The following is a 24,248-nucleotide window of genomic DNA, read 5'->3' on the forward strand; positions in this document are numbered from 1 at the left end:
TGCAGGGAATGACAACCAGAGGAGGAGAGGACAGTTTGAAAACCAGAAGAAATTCAAGGAAAAGTAAGCTGAGTGATGAGTCCCTCTTCAGTCAGAGAAATAAAGGCAGTTTTCACCAATGAACTTCCTACTACAGCTGGTGTTATTTAACGAGTTTATAGAAGTACTGGATAGGTTTATGTTTATGAGAGGAGTGGATTTATGTCATGAAGATAACAAAGAGAATAAACGAGTAGGGGCTTAGTAAATTATTGTGGAAAAGACCAGCCAATAAAATTTATTTCAGTAACTGTTAAAGGGATTAAAAGCACTTCTTTATATGAAGCAGAGACAGACAGATAGATGTATTGTTGTGAAGACACGCGTTTATAGAGAGGTCTGAAGGAGATACCTGAGAACATGAAGACTGCTGCTGTGTGCAGTCCCATCTCCCCCTGGTATTAGGGAAACTACTTCCTGAGGAGTCTGCGCTGGGGGAAGAGGCAATAAGAAAGTGTATCAAGGTGACTGATAGCTACACAGAGTAGCATACAGAGAAGTTAGCAAACTCATTACAAGGCTTGTTTAATCAGTGCTCTTAAGGGGTAGAAACTTCCTCCTGGAAGAAAGCAAAGGTATTTGTAATACTATTAAAAGTATATTTGTGCAAATTGACTAGTTCTCACTAGTATGAACAGACTAGTAACATGTTAGGTATGTATACCCAGAGCAGTATGCATTCATGGTAGGGGGACACAAATTTCATATAATAATAGAAAAGCTCTACTATGAGCTCTACAATGCAGAATAATAATAGGCAAGTTGTCTGGGGGGTCTCCTGATAAAATGCCACTTAACAGCTAGAAAGGGATATTAAGAAAGATTACATTTAGGAAAATGTGCATTTGAAGGTAAGGTGAGACCTTGTGTTTCTGCTGTGTATAAGGGTTTTTAGGCTTTTGAATTAGGGAAAACAATGTCTCTAAGCTGATTAACATGGCAGGAGCCTCTGTGGTGTCTACAGCTACAGCAGGAGAACATCTGTGTGCAGGAATTAGGCAGGAACTTCCAAACTAAAGGACTGCTCACAGATGGGGCAGATAGCTTGCCAGGCAGATGATGTAGGGCTGTTTATATAAGCTCACTTTTCTTCTTAAAAGCAATAGAATAGCAAACATGTCATTGGCAGTCTTTGGGTATAAAATTAATTATGACAAATCTGAAATGTTAAGTGCCTGCTATTTTGCAAAAAATTACACTGGGAGGTGAAAAAACCCTCAAATTCATTAAGTAGAGTAAGAATTCATATTAATGCAACAGAAAAACACAAGGTCTTATTGAAAGTGTATTGTAGTGTTTAAATGATAAAAGCCTCTGAAGAATGGGTAGAGATGAAGCTTTCTCAGATGTGCAGAATAGCTCTCAGTAAAATGAATATATTTCACACCTGTCCTATTTATTGCTGTTGTTAAGATTAGAGGATTAAGATTGTTTAGCAATTTCTTCTCAGAATCTATTGAATGTTTAAGCCTGTTTTGGTCAGAGACAATATTGCCCTGCAAGGAGTAGGATGTGAAATCATCTGAAGATATTTGAAGATATCCTATAGTGTAGGAGGGGGTTTTCAGTACGTTTATTTTTACTACATGAAATGTTAATATTTATAAAAAAGTTCTTGTAACAGTACGTGCTCCACTATTGATTAGGTGACATTTCATGAGAGCTATTTGATTTCAACAGAAAATATGATAAGACTTAGCACATAAAATCTCAAAGAAAAAAAAATCAGGGAAAGAAGTTTGAACTAAACAGTGCAGAAAGCTGTAGAATAGTTGCCTTTGATCTCCCCCCCGTTCCCTCAACACTCTTCTAAATGTAGTGTAAAGAAAACGTTTGTACTCCATGGCTACTATTTCTTTATGACATGCACATTTTCTGATGATGGTAAGTAGTGGTACAGAGATTGTTGGCAAAGGTGCTTCTTAGTCCAGTACTTGTGGAAGAAACTCAAGTAACAGCCTCTGCACTACTCTGGTGTACCTACCTATGCTTTTCTCTAAGCAGCTTATTTTGTACAGAAAGAAAATCTAATATCATACCTTTTACAACAGCTAGACTAGGTACTGCTCAAATTAATGATTTCCTACCCTACCAAAATCCATGATTTTCTAAAATACAGTTCAATTGCTCCATCATGTATCTCATCAGACTAGTCCTACAAAAAAAAGGGGCTTTATATGTGAAGGACAAACATTCTGTAGCCAGAATCTGCTGAATTCCAATAGGTATTAGTGTATAATACAGTATTTTTCCTTTGCGTGTGTCATTGTGCTGAGGGTGGATACAAGGCCTACATTTTAGTAAAGGTTGTGTATATTCCATTTTAGAAATCAAATGTTAACCTCATTCCCATTTGCATAGAGTTGAAATTATTTTCCCCTTTCATATACAAATAGATCATCAGTTCGGGAAAATGAGAGTTGTCTTTTCAGGTGAAAAAGCAAGACAGGCTGTTCAGCTCTGTTGTGGCGAATAATGGCTTGTAGCCACTTCCACCAGCCCTTGTGCACATGAGATCTCCCTGCCCAGCAGCCATCTGCATCCAAGGCTGCTGAGACACCTGGGATGGGTCAGTAATCTGAGAGCAACTGCGGGAGCCAGCACAAGGACAGAATGCACTAGTATTTGATACCTGAGATCTAGGAAACACTGTTCTTCATTTTATTTCATAAAAATGGAGAGAATAGGAGCATCTCATACTGAAATGACAAACCTGAAGTATGAGCTCACAGCTGTAGCATACTTCCCACACAGATAGAATGGTGCTGGATGAAGTGATTTATTTTTCTCTGTAATAATACCTTCTTGCTGTGGTGGATCCTGTTGCATTCTGGAGAGATAATTACTCTGCCTTTAGGTTTTGGGGAGGAATAAAGCAGGAAGCTTACTTTAAGGTGAACTGGAATATACATTCTTTGTTAGGATGTCAGGCATGCTTCTGTCTGCTGTTAGAATTTTAATGAATTTCTCCATGGAGTTGATCTAGGATCTGTGTTTGAATATCCATTAATACAGTTTACATTATGCTATACTTGTATGAGAACTAACAGAGTATACAACATTTTCACCAGTAATATATGTCTTGTAATAAAGCCTGGTCCAAAATATTAGTCAGTTTTTGCAACTACAGACAGAATTTTAAGACATTTTTCAGTGATGGGATAATGATGAGCTGATGCTTACCAATGTTCATGGACTTTCTCTTCAGTGTAGAACCAAACCAAAATTTAATTTTTTCAAAATTTTCAAGTGGTTAGGTAAGTGTTTCACTGGTTCAGTGAGACCTCACCAAATATTTGGGTGTAGAAGGTTCTTGAGAGTTTTCCAGCAGAGTTTCTGAATTGTTTTTCTGTAATAAATTCAAAAGCTAATTTGCAGAACTTTTGGTTTAGGTAACATTTGTAAGTAAAGTGTAAATAGTCAAGATTATTTTTCATAGAGTTCTTGATTTGCGTTTGGTAACCAGCTACTGGATATACTGTTAAGGTAGAATCTAGGAAAACCACAAGTTTATTCTGGAAGTTACTTTGAGATACACTCAGTGTTTATTCAAGCTGATATGTTTTGAAGAAAAAGGCAGCAGTCTTACTGCTGTTCCTGTGTTATGTCTTGCAATTCCCAGAACAAACACACCAAAAAAAAAAAATAAAATCCTTGTTTAGGATGAATTACACAAGAGTATGATGAGTCGAGAAATACTTTTTATATGCCTTCACATGCACATGCCAGAAAGTCTCTGCCAGAGTTATTCTGTATTGGAATTTACAGGGGCTTGTGAAGATCAGATACTGGAGCACTGTCTTGCTCTTTCTCCTTTAACGTACTCTTTGAGGAGGAGCCTGAGGGGCTGGATTGCTCAGAAAAGGATCTGTTCAATGAATATTTAAGACAGAACTCTTGGGTTGATAAGCTGTAATTTAAAGGTAAATTTTGAGATAAACCAAAATTAAATTACTTGTACAGTTTATTGTTACTTTGGGATTTATAAAAGCATCTACAATATTTTATTGCCTCCACCCAAAAAAGTCCGTTTGTTTGTTGTATTAAAAGTTTTAAATTGTGTTTTCTTACTTTTAGCTATTATTTGAATTCCCTAAGAACATGTTAAAAAACAGGAGACAAAAGCAACATCTTCTTTTTCCCGTCCTGGTTGTGCAGAAAGGCAGCATTGCAGCATACACTGTCAGTGAGAGGACCAGGCACTTGTCATGTAAAATAGTTTGAAATATTCATAGTATTTTGGTGATGGTTTGTTCCTTTTCTGTATTAACAAAATCAGGATAAAACACACAGGGCTTTTAGTTACCTTCAAATATAATGTAGATAGCACAGTTAAATGTGTTTACTAGTGACACTTCTTAAATGATGAAGTAATTGGAAAACATTAAATAGGAAGTTCTGATGGGGTGTTTTGCCCTCTGGAAGGGGGTACGATGGGTATGATGCCAGCGTACTCTGGACCGGCAGCGTCCCTGGGAAGCTGCCTCTCTGGGCATGGGGTGCCTGCAGATGCTCCCCAGCAGTGTTCTTGGCACTGACACAATAGATAAAGCTTTGGCAAGTTTTATGCCAGTGGTGGGTCCGAATTGCAGACCTGGCTTGTACGTGTAGCTCCAGAGTAGTGGTTCATAAGTGGAGACTTCTGGGTTAAGCCAGTCTTAGGAGAAGGCAGTGAGTAGAGGGGAAGCTGAATTACTAGTGAGCCAAAGAAAAGCGAAGGAAGAAGAAGGGTCACACCCGAGTTAGGCATATAGAGATACATATATCTCTAGTGTGGAGGGGAGGTGGAAAAGAGAAGAATGTGCAGAAATTGATGAGGAAGGATTGTCCTGTGGTTAATGCACACGAGATTAAGACTTACTTTATCATGTCTCACTTAGCTCTGAAGATGACTCTGTACTGTTGTACCTTAAAGGGTTTTGTGAGCACCATATGATCTCTAGACAGAAGTGCTAGATATGGAGAGACAGACTGAATCAGCAGAGAATGAATCTCCTTGTGTGAAGCAAATGGCAGCCATACAATTCTAGCACAAAATGAGAAGAGAGAAAATACCAATGGTCTTGCACTTTTCCTACTCGGCTCCTCCACTGGCAGAATTGCCATTCTATAAAAACTATTGACAGACTTTAGGGTTTGGCTGATGTTAAGCATTTCAGAAGTGGGCGATGTGTTGCTATAATGGCAGTTGCTGTATTACTACTTACAGTTTTGAACACGTATCTTTTGTAGTTCCATTGCAATGGGAGGGTGTAGAAATCTCATGAGCAAAGCTATGGAAATGGAGGGAAATTTTCTTAAATGTCCTATTAAGAACTGAAAGCAAATTTTGGTTTGAATGCATGAGTAAGACCCTCTGCATTCATTTTCTTTGAATGTTGTCTAAGTTAAACTGTTGCTGGTACGAAAAGCAGAGATATTTAATATTTGCATTGTGGCGATGCAGAAACCATGATCAGGACTGCAGGTAGAAAATGCTGTTTAACTGCTGAGGCCCTGCATTAGAGAACGCTGTCTACGCAGAACAAACAACATACAGAAGTAGAAAACTGAGGCATGGAAAGGAAACAGCTTTTTTCCGTAAGAAACCAGGAAATGAGCTCAAGGCTTATGATTGCCATCCTGTATTTTAAATCCAAGAATGCCCTCTCTTACTCTCCAGAAATAAAAAATGTTGATCTCAAATGATTGAACATTTCCCCAAAACAAGCTCCTTTATTCTGTGCCACTTCGGAATTGTCAGCATTTTTCTGTTAATATTTATGTCATTACAGCAATTGTTATTTTACATAAATTAAATATATATATCAAATTTGAATAGGTGGCTATATTAGTTACATATGAATTATATAATGAACCAGTTTCTGCTTGTCTACATAAGAGTGCCTTAGCAGAAAATGAGAATGATACCATGAGGCTCAGGTAACTTGTCAGTGCAACTCATAAAATGCATACACTTGCAAACAATGGTTCTTGAGGAAATAGAAGAATAAAAAAAATAAAAGTTAAATAAAAAGATTACTTAACAAACATTATAGGAAGGTTAGAAATGAGAATGTAGACAAGTAAAGCAAACTTGGTTGAATAGTTCTTGGCATTTATCTCAACTTCCTGCAGAGAAAGAATCTATTCTTCAACTGCGAAACCCTCACCGGTGAATTCAAGTCCAGTTGCGTTCTCACAGTAGAAGCATTTAAAGCTTTGATAATGCATAAATCAGAAATCCATGTAATAGAATAAGATGTAGATATTTGAGAGAATTCAATTTGAAGTTGCAATACATAGGCAGATGCAAACGGGTCTCTGAAAAAGTAGCTATATCTAGAATGTTATTAGAGTTAAGGCATTGTAATTTATGGTTCGGATAACTTAGGGTTTGGGTATAATTATGACAGAAGAAAATCCATATCTTTTGGGGACTGGCATAGAGATCTGAACTCTATACTTCTTTTTTGCATTCGTCTTGGACAAATCAAAGATTCATCGTGCTTTTTTTTTTTTACACAAAATTAAATTCATTTTATTAAACCTATTTTGGAAACCTTTGTATATGGAATTGGAAGCATACAAGTCTTAGAAATTTGTTACTAAATATGTGCTTATTTTAATAGTTTGGAGTCTGGCAGAAGACAAGGATCCAAAAAGTACTATTTAAATAACTAATAAGATGGGGTTTATTTATGCTGTAATTTATTTGGGAGAAGGATGGGAGTAGCATGACAGTAAGATATTATCTGCAAAGTTGCCATGGTAATGCAACCTATTACCTATTGCTAAGAACATGCTGTAGCTGTTATTACTTTTATTACAGCTCTTAACATTTCAGGAGGTATCCTTTAGTTTTTAAAGTGCTATTTCAGATTCAGTTTCATACATAAGAAAACCACAAGTTTTGCCACTTCCCAGCAGGACTGTAGAGCAATAGCAACGACAGCAATGCAGGAACCTTATTCTGCTAACATAACTCCCATCCTCTAATGCAGAGTAATTTACAAGCTATCTAACCAGTTAGGAAGACAAGAATTATCAAGACAATTCAGTACCCTATATATATTAATGTCTGCTTTCCCTGGAAAGTCAGTGATCAGTATGTGGAGATGAAAAAGACTAAAGCCCAAACAATAATGCAATATAAAAACTCAAAAATACAGACAGGTGGTTCTAAGCACTAGCACTAGAAATGGTAATAGCCAGTTTACTAAGAGGATCCTGTCCACTGCAAGTCTGATTTCCTGATCCAGCAAAGTGCCCTGAGACTTCTTTTACTACCCTGAGCCCTGCTGGGCAGCAGCAGTAAGATAAGCCTCAAGTCAGCCAAAGTGCTGCCATTCATGATCATGGCAGCAGTGGGACACTCAAGATAGCAGCCTTTCAATATCTGAAGGAGGCCTGCAAGGATACTGGACTCTTCATCAGGGACTGTAGTGATAGGACAAGGGGCAATGGGTTTAAACTTCAACAGGGGAAGTTCAGGTTAGGTATAAGGAAGAAGTTCTTTACTGTGAGGGTGGTGAGGCACTGGAACAGGTTGCCCAAAGAAGTGGTTTGATGTGGTCTCAGCTGTCTTGAATACGATCCTCACTGGCAAAGTCTTGGATTTATCCCCTGGGTAGGCTGTGGTCATAATGATGGCACCTGATTTAGGAACAGAAGTGTCTTAGGCTCCATCCGCAGTCAAAGTCAAAAGCATGCAACTCTGAAAGACAATTCAGTCCCTTTAAGGGTTAGTCGCTGGGTGGAGGCACCTACTCCTCTCCACTGACTTACACGTACAAGAACATGAAAATACATCTGACCTTACAGCATTGTCAAACTTGGAAACAACTGAAAGCATTTCCAGTGCAATATAATGTATTGACATTTTGGAAAGCTACCTTCTTTGGCACGTGCAGGATGGTCTCTTTGAATCAACTGTGACCATTTTTTCAGTCAGAGATAGCTACTTATTTCAGTTGTCTGCAAAGCACTTTTTCCAAAGTCTGCATGTTGAAATAGCTTTGCATCAAGATATTTCAGTTCAGAATCTTTGCACCAGCGTTACTGATGTGATCTGCTATGGTTTAAGGACAGATTTCAAGAGGCTCTGTAAAATACTCATTTAACTTTACTCTAGGTGATCATTTGTGACCAGCTGTTAAAGGCATGCCTGTGGATCCTATGGTCTTCCTCTGGCTGTATGTCCAGATAGGCTATGCATCAGTGCAAAAGCAAACTTACCAGGAGACTTTTAGCATTGAGGAGTGTTTCATGCAGATTTTCAGCTTCTCTGGCTTGTGTTTTACTGATTGGCAGAAGCAGTGGTGATAATATTGTTTGATATATTAATATGCAGCATTTATACAGATTTTGGTCGGTAAAGAAAAGAGATCAGGAATTAAATTCCAGTTGGTGGGTACAGTCAGGCAGTGCCGCAAGCTTACGTAGAGCATAAGAACCACCATTCAATTCAAAATACAGTTTTGTAAGAAAACGGAGGATGAGTGAGATGTTTCATCTGCAACTGCTGCTGATCTGGAGATGGAGTTTTGAATAGCTGAAATTCAAGTAATTGCTTGGTTAAAAAAAAAAAACAAACCCAAAATCTTTCATGGGGTAGAACTACTGCAGGGAAAATTAAATTATTTTCTGTGTAAAAATCACCTACAAAAACAAATTATGGTTTGTACACCATTTTATCCCCTTTTTGTAAAAAGGGAGTACCAACAGTTACTCCTTTGCAGAGCATTCTGGAATGAAACTGCAAAACACATTGGATGGAATCACTTCTTAATAGCTCCTTAGGACTATTCCTAGAAATAATAGAACTGTGCATCGTATGGCACAGAAAACCTCATGTTTGGGCATATTTACATGCTTAAAAATTTAGTGCTTACAAATAGGTGAAGTGAGGTGGCCGCCTCATTTTCTCCTGCTGGAGAGTCATCCTGTTCTCTGTAGCCTCTAACATCAGTCTCGCCACATGTGTTCAGAGAAAGTGTTCACTGAAGATCTTATGCACATGAGGAGATCTGCATAAAATGCTTTCTGCAGACAAGAATTTACAGTAACTTTTATAACACTAATACAACATAATGAAAATACTCCAAGCAAGCACAAATCACCATGAACAAACTTTTTAAAATAAAAAGTAATTCCAGTAATTGTGCTACTTTTTTTTAACCTAACTTTTCATCTGTGTGCTAACTTTCACACAGCAACACTTCCCTCTTTTTGAAAGCTTTCCACCAAAATCAGAATGATGCTTAAAGCATCAGCAACTCATCTTCCTTCATCTCTGAAATCCCAAGCCTTTTCATAACTGAAACAGTGAAGGAGCCAGGGGCTCCACAGAGTCCATGAGAGGCCTTACTACTGCAACTCAGTTTTCCATGGGAAGTACTCAGCCACTGTAGTGTATGTCCTAAAACAGTCAGCTTAAGAATTATTTGGATGAAAATTGTTGAAAAGCTTAAGCAGAATAAATACTTGTAACATCTTGTGATGTTGCTGTGGTATTACTTACCACATGGAGCTGTGTACTAAATAAAATCAATAATTTGGTGGCTGGTCCTAACTTCTGCTGCATGAAGCTGCTCTGTTGTTTTGTCACAGCTATGGCCCTGTTTTCTCTCCTAATTTGTTGTGCTTGCTCAGTGAAATTGAATCCCACAAGTCTTGGAGAAGTTGTTTTCCTTCGTGCAGATGGCTCTTTCCTCCAGACGTGACACGCAGCTAAGAGCTGCATTATTTTTTTCTTAACCCTGCTGCCCATCTTGAAATCACGCTGAGGCTGTGGCCACAGTAGTACCATGGTTCTTGCCCTATATCCGATTTTCCTGTGTATAAGCTGCCGTGCATGTCAGTCACAGCATGCGCCCCATAGGCTTCTGTTACCTAATGTAGGTTGCTTTGGTTTGTTGGGTTTGGGTTTTTGGCTGTTTTAACAAGGACAAAATAAAAATCAAGAGCTTGGTGGCCCCTGGGACGTGTCCCTGCTGGAAGCTCTCATGGCAAGTTGGCTCTGGCAAGGGTGCAGCCCTTCGTGCTTGTGGCTGCAAATGTTCCAGCCTCGCATCTTCAGCCCAGAGAAGCAAAGGAGAACCTACCCTTGCCATTTCCCTTCACTCTGCTTGTTTCACTTGGGAACACAATGAGCTGTCAAAATTTCCTGCCCTGCTTCCACAGAATCCTTCCTTTCACTCAAAAAAGAATTATTTATCTAAAACTGCTAATTGCCTAAACTGTCAGAACAATTGTTCAGCTTAATTTTAAGGTGGAGAGCGAGGAGATGTAAAGGTCTGGTGAACTGATCAAAGTTGCCCTCAAAGTCCTCTGTCAAACCAAAAAAGAAAGTCTGGTGTGTTGCCATGAACGGCCCTTGCCTCTCAGAAATTAAAAGTCATGCAGTATGGTGTACATCTGGTGTGATCCCTATATTTAGCATCTCTCTTGAGTGTACTTAGAGGTAATTAAAAGTAATAGGGAAGAATATAAATGTTCTCCAAATAAAAGCCAAGAAGACACAGAGGGCAGGTGTGGTTGATTTAGCCCACCATTACTTCCTAACTAATCTTTTTCTAATGATGTAGAAAGAGACTAGGTGGCACCTGGCGAAGGATTTTGAAATTACAGATTCATGAGGTAGAGCTACTTGATAACATCTTTTGACTCATCAAAAACTTGCCTTCCCTGAGGGTAAAGTTAATAATGCTGGAATATAAGGATTTTAGAGGCTTTTACTAAGGCAGCAGGGTTGTAGATTTATTGTGCATATAGTTTCCCATAGTGCTAGAGACAGCCCAAAATGTTATTATCCATTAAAAATGTGAAATTACACAAACAGCCGGTCAGAATCATCAGTAATTTTCCATGACATCAAGTCCTTGGTTTTGCTAGTTTAGTAAAACACATTCACATTTTCTTAGTTTGAAGAACATAGAACTGGTAGCAAGTATATCAATTGTCATGCATGGTCCTTAACTATTTTAGGCCATTTTTCAGTGTGTATAAAGCCCATGCCATCAGCTGCTTCAAATGTTTTTATCTCCTCCTTCAGAATCATATTCTTCTGATCACCTAAATGGTTCTTTTCCCATTCTGCTCCTTATCAATGGTGGGCATTACTCCAGGTTGATTTTCCTTTTATGAAATGGCTCTTCAATGCCCTGATCATCTTCCTAGAGGTCCTTCTCTTCACTTTTTCCAGAAGGAATTCAGCTTTCTCAGAGGCAGTATTTCAGCTGAATTTACACCAAGTGCTTTGACTAATGGCATCAATACCTCCCTCACTTTCCCTCTGGAATTACTTTACGTGAATAATGTACGTACGTGTCTGAGTTGGCTGGTCTTTAGTTCTGTAGGAGACATCAGCAGCACCATGAAAGGAAGCTAGACTACCAGTAAAATGAAAGTGGAAGCTGCACATAGCAGCACATAGCTGCACTGGCCGTAGAGCAGTTGAGGCAGAGAAGGGGACAGCAGCAGTGAACTTTATTTAAAATGGCTGTGGCTGTATACAGCTGGTATCTCCAGCTTTGTCTCACTAGTGCTCTCCTAATTCTGTGTCAAGATCATCAATAAAAATTTTAAGACCATTCCCAATATCAGTCTTCTAAAGATCATACAGTAACTGTTACCAAGCAAAGTTTCCTTTTAGTGTACCATGTTATCTTCTTTCTTACACTATTTTCCCACCTGAGTTTTCGTGCTTATCTCGTCTTACATGTTTAACAAAGCCCTTATGATTGAAATGCACTATGCTATTGATTTTTTTGCTGTTGTCTAACCGTTAGCTACTTCATTCGAGGTAATTAAATATCAAGTTTTATCTTGCATGGTTTACTTTTGGTAAGCTCACATTGTGTTTTCTTCTCTGTTGCAGTTGTCTACCTACCTTTAGCATTCTCTTCCTCAAAATTCGGAGTCATGCTATTAAGATCATACCTTTATATGTAACTTTGTATGATTTTGTTGTTCTGTAGTACTATGATACCTTTCTTGATCTAATAGATATAGCATGTCATGTCCAGAAAGAAAATTAGTCTTCCCAGGTTTACAATATCTTACATTTGGAGGGGGTGCGGGGGCGGCAGATTTTTGGAAGTTTGAATTCCTCTTTTTTTTTTGAAGCATCTGTTGATTTAGTCACGAGTGACATGTTGATCAGTGGGATTACTTGCAAGGGGTTACTTGCAGTTTCCTGTTAATTCATTGGTGCATACAGAAAAACAAAAGCCTTGATCAAAGCATGCTCTTGAATTTACACCCGTTCTTAATTTGCTGGTGCTTGTATTAGTGACAGGCTCAAGCCTGTCTGATTTTTTGGAGTTTATATAATGCGTACCATATGCTTGCCATTCTTACTCTTTCTGCACCAGTCAGCCAATCTGATGGGTCTACCTGTGGCAGAGAGCAATGCTTTTAAGTCCAGGTGCTGCCTTATGAGCTCTGACTCATGGGTGCTGGTGAATCTTGCTTCAGTGTTTTACAGACTCTCCAGCTATTTGCTCCACCCTTCTGCCCTTTAACAGAAGGATTGTGGGGGAAAAGGTGTATATACTGCATTGCCACAAGTTGCTCATGATTTTAAGCTGCTGATGAAGGTAGACCAATGCTATTACCATACCTTTGAACTGCAACAGCTGAAGAGCAGGCAGAGATTTGCGCCTCCTGCCCCTGCTATCAGGAGGGGTAAGTGGGGTCAACAACAGCTTGAGTTGTTTTGGGCTGGTTCCTTAGAACGAGCGGTTGGCAAGGAGGAGTGGAGTAAAGGGAACACGTGTTCAAAGTAACAAAGCAAAAGTAAGGATGAGAGAAAATAGGTTGATATTTATAATCAAAAGTGACAGTGTTTGAAATATTCTTAATAGGAGTGCATGCTCCTGTGTCTTTCGTACCTCTAAGGACCCCTAGAGGGCATGGAAATTTTTCTCCACCTCGAATAGTTAATAGTTCTGCTTGGCTTTCTTCCCTTAAACATAATTGTAAGCACATTTTAAGTGAACGTTAGATAGAAAAAAAGAAGAGCATCTAACGAAGTCCTTCTTTTGCACTGCAAGATGTTTTCTTGTTTTTAAACACAAGCAGTAAGAGTTAGCACTAGCAGCCAAATTCTTAAATTATTTTTGTTTAGATTAGATGCTATATTCATATCCCAGAGGAAGCACAATTGGAGCTAACTAATAATTCATAATTTTATTGCAAATTTTGAGAGTCCTATAGTGTGAGCTGTCTGAGGAAGTGCAGTGGGTAGGCTTTCAACACTATGGCCCATGTTTCTGTAGAAGAGGACTTGGTATTGTGAAGAACTAGAGTACTCTAGAACTAGAGAACCTATAAAATCTCCAAACTTCATCTTATTTTAGAATTTTTAATATTTTAGTTTTGTTATTTGTCTATAAAGAAACTATTACATTATAATACAAGGTATTTAAGGTTATGGAAATGTAAAAGTTACATCTACTTCCCACTACTTCCTATCTACTTAGAGAGAGATTTTGTAACTCTTATTCATCCTGAGTAGCATTTTTCTCCTGAAACAAGTTTTGCCTACTTCATCAATATTACATGTTAATTCAGGAAGTAATCAATGTGAATTACACTGTGATATTAATTCTTAGTATTGTGTTGTCCTTTTATCATATTTAAATATAAATCCTAAAGCACTGGAGTAATGCTTATCTGAGAACATCAGGTTTCACTTACATGAAGAAGCTTTGGTGTTTGAGATGGCTGATGTTTTCCAGAGTGCTCAAAGATCAGAAAGTAAAACAAACACAGTCAAACAAACACAAACAAAACACCACCTTAAAAAAAAGATATCGTATTTTCTTTTTGAATATTTTCATCAACTCATGATTTTGAGACCAGCCCTACAGCTTTGGAAGTCAGTTGTGCAGTGAGCCTTTTGTGAATAATGTCATGATAGTCAGAATCCAACTGGTCTTGTCTGGGCAAAAAAACGGACCTCTGTGCTACTCCTTCGTGTCTACTTACTGGACAAGAAGCTGTGAAATAGGATAAAAGCGGGGAGGGGGGTTGTGCTTTTGTTCTGATAAGAGGATCAGCTGTACTGCTTTACCCAGTTACCCAGGGATGTTTTTCTGGACCTTAGTTTTCCCACTGGAGGAGCATAACGTCATCACTTTGAATAGAAAATAGATCTAGATCTAAATGGCAGAGAAAGGCATCTGCCCCTTCTAACGTCTCTAGGGATTTTGTGTTTTGCAGGAGATGCACGGGTGAGAGGTCAGACAGGGGTTCTCTCTGAGCGCCGCGGCTCCTACCCGTTCATAGATTTCCGTCTTCTTAACAGTAAGTGCAACCCTTCCTTCAGTTCTATATTAAAAATAAAATAAATCTATTGAAAGTATATGACCCAAAGTATCTCGTTTCATACATATTTGTAGTTCAGCTGTCTTCACACAGTCAGCATTAATAATTCTATTATTCCCACTCAGTGTTTGACTGAAATGTTTTGATTGTACAAATACTGTCCATAATGCTGAGACTGTCAAGTAAATACAGGAGTGCCATGGGGTTTGCTGGGGGAACGGGGGGTGCTTCAGAATTAAAAAGATAAACCTCTGTGTCCCTTAGCCTCTAAGCCAACAGTTGGAACAGATTTATGTGAGTCTGTTATCCGGTCATATAGAATTGGCACAGAAGTGGAGCATGTGACAGCACTGACCAGTGGTTTACAATAACATTAATTTTTCCAACAATTAGAACCCAATCCAAAGCCCCATGGAGTCTTCTCATTGACGTCAATGGATTTTGGGTCAGGCCAGCAGTGAACATCTGTTAAAAATAATCTTACCCTCATTTTGATTGAAGTTACTTTGCCACTGTTATAAATAAAGGAGGGCAAATCTAAAAGGGAAAAAAAAAAATCATGATCCTGTTGTTTGGGGTTTTTTTCACCTGATAGATTTTTTATACTGATGCAGAGCCATTAGCCAGTGTGTAAAAATTAAAATAAAATAAAAACCAGAGAACATTTAGACTTGGGCCCCATAGCATTCTGTCTCGATGCTGTGTTAACTGCAGTGTTCAGACACAGGGAGCTCTCAACGTGTCCTTGTGTACTGCACACACTAGTCCATGTAACCTTTGAAACAAAATTTATTCAATGTCTTCATCAAAACAGACTGAATGTCCAACAGTTTGTTTAATGATGACACTTTTAAGCTTCTAGTGATTATGCTTTTCATTAAAAAGCAGTTGTCAAGGCAAAGTTTTATGTCTCTCATTTGTAACTGCTTGTAACTTGCCCTTGTGCCTGAGGAAGGATAAAGGAGGAAAGTGGCAGAGAGGGGGGAAGGAGCCCAGCTGCAAAGGGTGAGCTCTGAATGGAAGTCAGGAGAAAAGAGGTGCTAATAGGAAGGGAAGGTCTTGGGATCTGACAAAGGGAGTAACATACTGGTTTGAGGATAATTTAGTCCTGGCTTGCAATGAAAAATGTGAAAAAAAATCCCACCTGGTTTAGGCTAGCTGGAAATATTACTGTTGATGCTGAGGGAAAAACTGAGAGAAAACAAATCATTTCTTTATGTTCATGAAGTAGATGTGAATATATATTCACATTTAAGTGTGACTAATTATTTCCTTTTTATCTTGAATACATACACGACACTTACAATTCTCATACAATGTTCTTTCCTCTCCCTGGTTAAAGAAACCAAAAACTTCTCAGATCTTTTTCCTGGCAGTAGGGCTTTCACTTTTACCCCTCTAGATGAATCCTACCAGCTTCTGGGAAGTGCTGGTGCTGTCTGTGGGCTGTCTAGGAAGAGATCCATGGCAAGGGACATACTGTGAATTCTCAGACTTTGATCATACAAGGAGCAGGGCACTCCTCATAACCCATCTCCTGTAACTGCTGACATTAAAAGCAATGCCTCCCTCTGCATGTGTGTCTGGTCCCATGGAGGTGAGGCACCCTGGAGACCTCTGTCATTCTTTCTTTATTTTACTGCTTTTCTGTAATCTGAAGGAAATCCCTATGGCTGGTCGTGATCTCTGTGCAAGGGAAAGCAGTGGGTTTAATTTTGGATTTCCCAGTTTTCACAGTTTTGTATATTTACTGCTTTCTGCCTAGGGAGCGGTGTTGGTTCATTTTTTAGTGCAAAATGAAGTGAAATTTCTAGGCACTTAACTAGTAGGTTTGTAGATGGCAAGTGCACTGGGCCTGGCTCACTTGGTGACCTACAGGTAAATGAAGATGCTGTGTGACAGAACACACAGACGTGTTTTTCCAAGAACTAAACAGATGTATTTGAGCTAATAATATAAAAGTCTATCTATCTGTCAAATTCTTTTCTGTTGTTCATACCATATAAGCAGCAAAAAACCATGATGCTGCCATCCTATGAGAAAGAAACATATATAAATGTCACTACTGCAGATTTTTTGAGAAGTGTCTAACTAATACTCGCAGTAATATTTTGGCACCATGTTGTATTTGTTTGGGGCAATAGCTGACAGGCAGCAACTGCATACTGAAAGCTGTTACAGTAAGGGAGGGATGAGGCAGAAAATATTTTATGGCAAATATCCTCAGAAGTTATAAAGAAATGAGCATAAACATTACTCCACTTCTCACTAATTCAGAAAAACTGAGCTTAAATAGTCATTGTTCCTTATTCCAAATAACAGTACCACCCTTGTTTTAAAGTAAGGGAAAACACTGAAGCTCATTCTTCAACAGACTTGACATTCATTTTGAAAATTGACATTTAAAAAAAAAATCAGGACATTGCTATTTAATGTCAGACTAAAGGTTACTTCAATGTAACTTTTTTAACTCGGTTACAGTTCAGTCAAACTGGTGGATTTTTCCCTACTCTGGCTATTAAGGGTTAGCAGTGAGTAGACCATATCTTTTGTTTTTTCTGGAGTCCTGCAGTAAAGTCACTGTGCAACTTAAGACACCGTTAAGTCTTTTTGGATAGGAAAACTTCCTGTGCTCTGAAAGTGGGATCTTCTGTAGCTCTAATCAAAGCCAACTGGATTATTCTTGGCTTCTTGCTGTTTGAGCTAACGTCTGTGATGCCATCTACACATTCCTCTGGTGCCTCTCTGCAATATATAGAAAGTTAGTGAGTATTATTTCACCTTGTCAGTGCCAGACTGTCAGGGCCGTGAGGGTTTTGCAGGATCCTGCCTGGAGGAAATGCAAGGCTTTAGCATCTTCCTTTTTTCTCTGCCCAGTTGTAAACTTCCCTTGAGGCATAGTTGCCATGGTGGGTTTTGGGACTCCAGAGATGATTCTGGAATACAAAATTGAATGTAAAATATCCCTGTGTCACGAAGAACTCCTTGGTTCTGCATTACAAGGAATGCCTTAGCCTCTTGAGTCAGTCCCTGCAACTTGTGGAGACCTGCATGACCAACCAGATACTCATTTGTGTTGATAGTTTTGAGCCAGAAGCTTGAGGGGAAGCTACGCAGCAGCTTCTCTCCCCAGGGAAGCTGCAGCAGCCGATGCTTGTTAACCAGCCTGGTGTGAAGACCTGCAGGAGGCAAGCCAGCCATCTCTTTTTCCATCTGTTATAGTAAGACAGGGGACCACCTGCACCTGATGGCCACAGGTATACCCCAGGAAAGAAAAAAAAAAGCTGGACATGGCAGACTTGAGGCTCCATGTTCACTAGGGTGCTTACAGACAAGTATTTAGACTTTACAAACTCCTAAACTAGAAGATAAAAGTTTTGCACAGCCCTGTATGTTTATAGGAAAATGGGGAAAGGGTTTTCTCTTCATACGAATAATGCATTCCTCAAAATGGGAGCAGGAGAAGAAGACTTAGTGTTAGGAACTTACTTTCCACAAGGAGTAATGGGATGGAATAGGCAAGTGTTAGGTGCCATCAAGTTGCTCAGTACAATCTATAAATGATGCAAGATTGATTCAAAACCAAACGTCACAAATTTTAGGAAATTTTGACTCTGAACTCAGTAGCTTGTAACCATACCCAAAGCAGGTTGAAATTAATGGTGGCAGTTTGTTGGCACTTCTGCATTTCTGTTAATTAAATGAGCGTTTTTGTGTTCACAGGGTAGAAAAGGATTTACACTGAATATTTGCAGGGTAATAATTAAGCATTTGAGACACTTCTGCAGTGAAAATTAACTTGATCCAGCTTTCCTTTTAGCAAAGCATAGTTTGGGTTTGAGAAATAAAGGACCGTAGGCAGCAGTAATTTAGTTCTCTGATTGACAGTTACTCAGTGAGTCATTGAACCAGATCCCACCAGTGACTAATACACATTTATTAAAATAGATTCCATTATCTCATGATGAGTTCTGCTGGTGACTGTTATGGTACGTTTCTTCATTGCATCAACCTAAAGTTGAGGGAATTCCTTGTGATAAATCTAGAATTCTAGGTGAGCATACAGCTGTAACCAAACAGACCTCACCCTGCTCCAGTTACGTTACTTTGTTTTATTGCCAGGTGAAATTAAGTAGGGTAACAAAATACATAATTTAAATCTGAGATGAGTAATTTTTTATTTACAAGTTTACTCATCAGGCTTTAACTCAGAAGACAAGGAGATTCTTAAGACTTCAGCAGTGATTCTCCAGTTTCCATCTTGTTTATACTAAACTTTTCTCTGGATTGAATTTTTGCATGCAAATGACAAAATTATTAGCTTCTAATTGACTGTATTTAATTTTTTCTGCCATGGAGTAATACAATTAAAAGCTTTTTGCTTGCATTTTTAACTTTCTGGAAAAATCTCTCAGTAGGGACACTTTGTTTTTGTCACAGTATTAGTCATAGCATTGCTTTCATTTTCTCATACCCACTTGTTTTCAGTAACCATCCACATTATACCAGTATCAGAAATAGAGAATTCACTTCTCTATATATTGATGCAGGAGGGCTAACAAGGAAAGGGAAAGGATGTAGTATGTGACCTGCAAAATGGAGTCTTTCTACCAAAACAGTTACCCAAAGAGATTTATGTTTCCTTACACCTTCCACAACAGGAACATAGAGTGGGATCTGAAAACATCTAAAAGGTCAAAACATGTCTGTAGACACTCCAAAGGCAATCTGTATATTACATGGGATCTTGGTATTGTTATGCAGGCAGAAATTGAGTCCAAAACAACAGCACATGCTTTAAGCTAAGATTAGTAAATTAAATTAGTATAGATGATACACATTTAGTACCAAGTAGTGATAAACAATTATATTAGGTACCATTCAGTCTCTGTCCTTGATTTGCTGTCTGATTTGAGTCAAGCAAAATAGTCTGGTGTTCAGTTTGCTTGCAAATAAAGTGATGCTTAGCAGGCATGTGATGGATTAGGTACTACAGAAATGAAAAGTGCTGTCAGGGTTAGTAAGGGAAGATAGGAACTCAGAAAATAAGTCTCCATCTCAAAGAACCAGAGTCTGTGGACATTTGAATCTGTGGTTTCTGCCTGTCTACAGAAGGGGCCATTTGCAAAATTTACATTCAGTTTTGGTTTTGGATTTTGAACACTCCAGAGCTTTCAGGTAGGGCCCATCTCCAGGGAAAATAAAACTTAACCACAGCCACCAAACCCAAACTGAACCATCAAGTAACCTGAACCCAAGTGAATGAGGTTAAAAGAGTTTGGTTAACTGTCTTGTTTTGTTGCCTTTGGCTAGAAAAAGAAGTGGGAGTGAGAGATGCCTTTTTAGATATTTCTGACCCAGGTTAAATTAGGACACTGAAAGTCTTGTGAGGAAGTTTCAAGGGCTGATTGGATTACTTGGATCCCAAGACAGCCTGTGGAGATGAATCCAAAGTTCCAGATGGTTATTAAATTAGGAAGGGAGAGATCTTACGACGTCTGCATCATTTCTACATAATACCTCCCTTAGTTCCTTAAGGATAAGCATGTCCAAAACATATTCATCAACATCCTGAAGGCACACAGATTTCTTAATCTGGTTAGCTTGTGTCTGCTTTGAATGGGAAGAACATTTTCAGAACTGAAGTTAGCCTATGGGCCTTGCTTTCAATCACCTATTCAAGCAAGAGGAATTAGGATTCTCTTAATACTGTTTCAGCACAAAGATTGTTCTGTTTTCTAGAAACACTGTATTCAGAAATTCTTCCTGTGATGGAAAGTCTGGTTCCCCATTTTCATCAAGTAACAGAAATTTTTTTGTTGTTTGGTGTGTTGTTTGCATTGTTAAGTGTTTTTAAGAGTTGTTAACTGCAAAATTTAATAACCAGATAGATTGAAAAGTATATTCTATTTCATGCCATTCATGCTCCTTGCTTAACTTTTACACTACATTTGTAGAAAATGAAAGCCAGAATGTAAAACTGATTGATGCATGTGCCCTCATATGCTAAGAGAATGCAGTAGTTTGGGCTATGAATGCTTCAGGAGAACTCATGAGAGCAAACAAAAAACTAGATGTGGTTCACAGACAAAGTCCTTGTGTGTGAAGACTACACACTGTAATAACTGACTTGATTATACAGATTTGTAACTTATTTTTTAAATACAGATTTGGGATTCAGTTCAGCTGGGAATGTCCCTTTAACAGTTTCCAAATGATGCGTGACCCATCCTGGCACCCCACCTTCTTTTCCCTGATTAGAAAAGGGAAAGGGTGTACTGGAGATAACACTGAGGATACTTTTTCCAAATGACCAGAGGAAAAGAAAGAACAAGGAGAAGAGATCATTAGGATGATAAATGAAAGTTTGGTTTGCTGTTATTACAGGTTATGTTGCTTTTTTTCAAGTGGAGTGAATGGGGGGGGGGATGTACCATTTCCTGTTGGAGAAACTATAATCAGCTGTAGAACATTTGCAGTTTTAGGAAAAAAAGGTCCTGGCTGTGCTACTGTACGAAGATTGAAGTGGCAAAGTGAAGGTTCATATTGAAATTATGACTGTGTGGCAAAATGGAATACAACATGCCATTTCCTAAGAACTTGTAGGAGGCTTAATAAAAGAGGCCAGGATGTTTGTTTGCATAAAGAGGATTAATAGAATCATAGAATAGTTAGGGTTGGAAAGGACCTTAAGATCATCTAGTTCCAACCCCCCTGCCATGAGCAGGGACCCCAATAAAGGCTGTAAATTGTGAAGAGAAACACATCTAAATTCATCTTAAATTTTAATTTAATCTATTCCTCTAGTTTCTCGAGAAGTTCATTTAATAGGATAATTCAGTATATAAGTGGGGTAATCTGTATGATTCTTAAATTCTGCAGTCTCTTTCAAACAGTATCAAAAGGAATATATATTGGGATTGGGGGGGAAACTATGTAACTTGTTTTTCAAGATGCCAACAATTGTGCAGGAATTTTAGGATTCAAAACTGAGCTGTTAAAAGCACCATCACTGCAAGTGATGTTCAGAGAAGAGGAAACCCCACAGCAAGGTGACCTAGAAAGCTGGTATCCCAGAACCTCTCACATTTCGTTAACTACATTAGCCAAAGAAGCACATGAGCACCTCTTCTGTAAAGAGAGCTCTGCATTCATTTTTGTGCACCTGTGCAGGTGGTGGTGGTTGAAGAATGGACTCTTGACTCGAAATGGAAAATTTTAAAGATCTTTTGTTTTAATTCTGATTTTCTGCTTTTCTCTGACGTGTTCAGAGTGCTCTCTTTCTCACAGCCTTGTCTTAATTGAAAAAATATGTTTACCCATTTAAAGAGAAACAGTACAGTTGCAACCCATATGAGCAGTAGAGCTAACAGAAAGCAATTGGTCTTCAACATTGGATTTTATCAATCAGAAGTCAAGGAACAAATCATGTTTAGACATTAGAGAAGCAATTAAAAACAGAATGTTTATAACATAACTTTTGGGATTCCCACATAGTTTGAGGAAGTCTTACGAGGATTTCTGCATCCGCAAGATTTCAGTACAACAGTTGTTTATCTGTAAATATGATATAGTGCAAGGTGTTCATCTCTTGTCTTCTTAGTTGCAGTGACCAGTGTATATCATATGATAAAAGTAACACAGTCTTACTAGTTTTTGATCAAACTTGTATGCAGTTTCGCACAGCAGCCACAGATGATTAAGAAGTACAACTGTGATATCCATCTGAGCTTCTTGGTCCTTCTGCACTAGTGTTGTGGTTTAACTAGACTGAAAGCTTTCAAGCGACAATAACTTTTGCATAAGTTTCTAGTGCTTTGTGCTTTTTCTCAGGCCTTGCTTCAAAACTGCAATGTTGCCTTTCCAAAAGGTTTTGTACTGCAAGGTACAAGGTAACAAGAAAGCCTAGACAGTGCAGAGAGAAGAGGTTATCTGTTCTTCTGGTTTGCTAGCTCCTTCTCCAAAATTCAAACTTGAAATACTAAGTTTGGAATTAATTTTCAGATTACCTGTGCTAGTTCAGTTATCCTTACTCATGCTGCTGTTGTCTTTTGGATAATATGACAAATCCATATTGTAAGAAGATCCTAGGAAGGCACAGCAGTTTTTTTCTACCATCAGTACTATGTACTTTACAAGAAAAGTTTAGCAACCAAGTCATGTGATGAGTATGTCAAACAGGACTTCAGCCTGGCATGATTTGACACAGAAATAATGGACAAACACCAGTTATTCCTCCTAAGTCACTTACATACCTCTTGGGTTTTCAAATAAAAGCATTCTAATTAGCTGTCAAAGCAGGAACCAGTGCAGGAAATTATCTCTGTGATGTATGGGACCTGAGACAAATTGTTTCACACAGTCCTTGCTCTTTGCAAACTGTCTGGATGGTAGATTGCAGGACTGATCCTCTCACCTTATCTTCCAGGTATTCCAGCACTTTTCTACCAATCCTACCTGACTGTTCAGGCATATAGTTGTAGAGCAGCAGCTGAGTACAGAATGTCTTGGCATCCTTGGAATAGGGAAGAGTGTTATATACCATATGAGACAAAGGCAGGTGCTCAAGGACCTGATTTATTCTTCATGCTTTTGGAAAGAAGAGGAAAAAACATTTTCTGCTTCTGAATCAGTTGGCTTTTGAAAATTAATAAACCTGTTGTTATCCACTCAGCTGCTGGGTGACCTGTTTTTATTGTACTCTGATGTGCAATAAAATGAAAAAAGGCGATACTATGAAGGAAAACTCAAAGCCTTATTTGAATGCATAACCGAGTTTGTTTACTTTGAAAGAACAATAACAGTGTAATGAATGTCTGGTGCAGCATTAAGTACATCCCTGTCAAAATTTGATTTATGTGATCATTTCTGGATGTTAACTCAACCATTGTTAACATAACCTCTGTCATTTTTATATTCATACTGCCTGTGGGCATGCACTAGTGCAGCACTGTAAAAGAAATCTGAAAGAAAACTGGTAGCAGTTCTAGTGCAGGAAACCTATTTCCCTGAAATAACAGATCTTGGGGTATAGTGTGCCATAGATCATGCTAAGGCGAGCAGATCTGTGTAACTGGAGGAACTTTGTTAGGTGAGAGAAGGCAGCCATTGATTCCTGTAGCTTATTAACCTCTTGAGGGCCCTGTGCCATATCCAGACATTATCCATGGCCTGATAGTGTGTATATGTGATGTTGCTATCAAATTACCTAAAGAAAAATGCAACCACTTTTGCTGCCTGCTAAAACACACCAGCAGATATGCTGTGAGCTCAGGCTGCCTTGTGTGTTTGAAGGTAGAAGTTAAGCTTTGTGAGGAATACTTACACAAATGCTTCTGTAAATGTGTATTTAATTCGTACAATATGTGTATGTAATTAATACAATAAATTTGTTCAGTATACAGAGAAGGGTTTCTCCAACTGCCATGCTAGGCAGTAACTCCATAGGGTATGAGAATGGGCATCTTTGAAGAGATACAGATGATGCTTTTTTTAGGTAAAAAAAAAATTCAGAAGTTGCCCCAATGATGAAAGATAAACGCAGTTCTAAAGGGAAGTTTTGTGGGTATAAGCAAAAGACATTTTGTTTGTCTTTCATGTTCATTTCAAAATTGAACATAATTACTAAATCCTTCCCATGCGAGCCTTGCAGCTTGTGTTCTTTAGGATAATACAACATAAGTTTTAGTACTCATAGTTCCATAGCTGAAGTTCAGTGATATCTGCAATGATATTTTTATTCATTTACTTGTAATACAGTTTAACCTAATCAGAAGTAGCAATCAATAACTCTTTATGTTTCAAAGTCACCATACAACATGTATCAGGTATTGTCACTGAAGTTTTATATTTATAATTGAAGTTGAAATTTACAGTTGTCAATAAGGAAGAGGTAT

The 24,248-nt window shown here is 38.4% G+C and overlaps 1 protein-coding gene across 1 annotated transcript in view; it reads left to right on the plus strand.

The window, feature by feature from the left end:
* Window positions 1-14,247: 14,247 nt before the first annotated feature.
* The window catches only part of PDE7B (phosphodiesterase 7B), a gene marked incomplete at its 5' end in the record, with an annotated part of 32,560 nt that continues 22,559 nt past the window's right edge, over window positions 14,248-24,248 (plus strand). Inside the window, one exon of the mRNA XM_010014481.1 lies at window positions 14,248-14,331. Within this exon, the coding sequence (XP_010012783.1) occupies window positions 14,248-14,331 (84 nt within the window). The remainder of the gene's footprint in view (window positions 14,332-24,248) is intronic.

This window comes from Nestor notabilis, unplaced genomic scaffold (genome assembly GCF_000696875.1).
Source record: "Nestor notabilis isolate BGI_N333 unplaced genomic scaffold, ASM69687v1 scaffold30015, whole genome shotgun sequence".
Lineage (NCBI taxonomy): Eukaryota > Metazoa > Chordata > Aves > Psittaciformes > Psittacidae > Nestor > Nestor notabilis.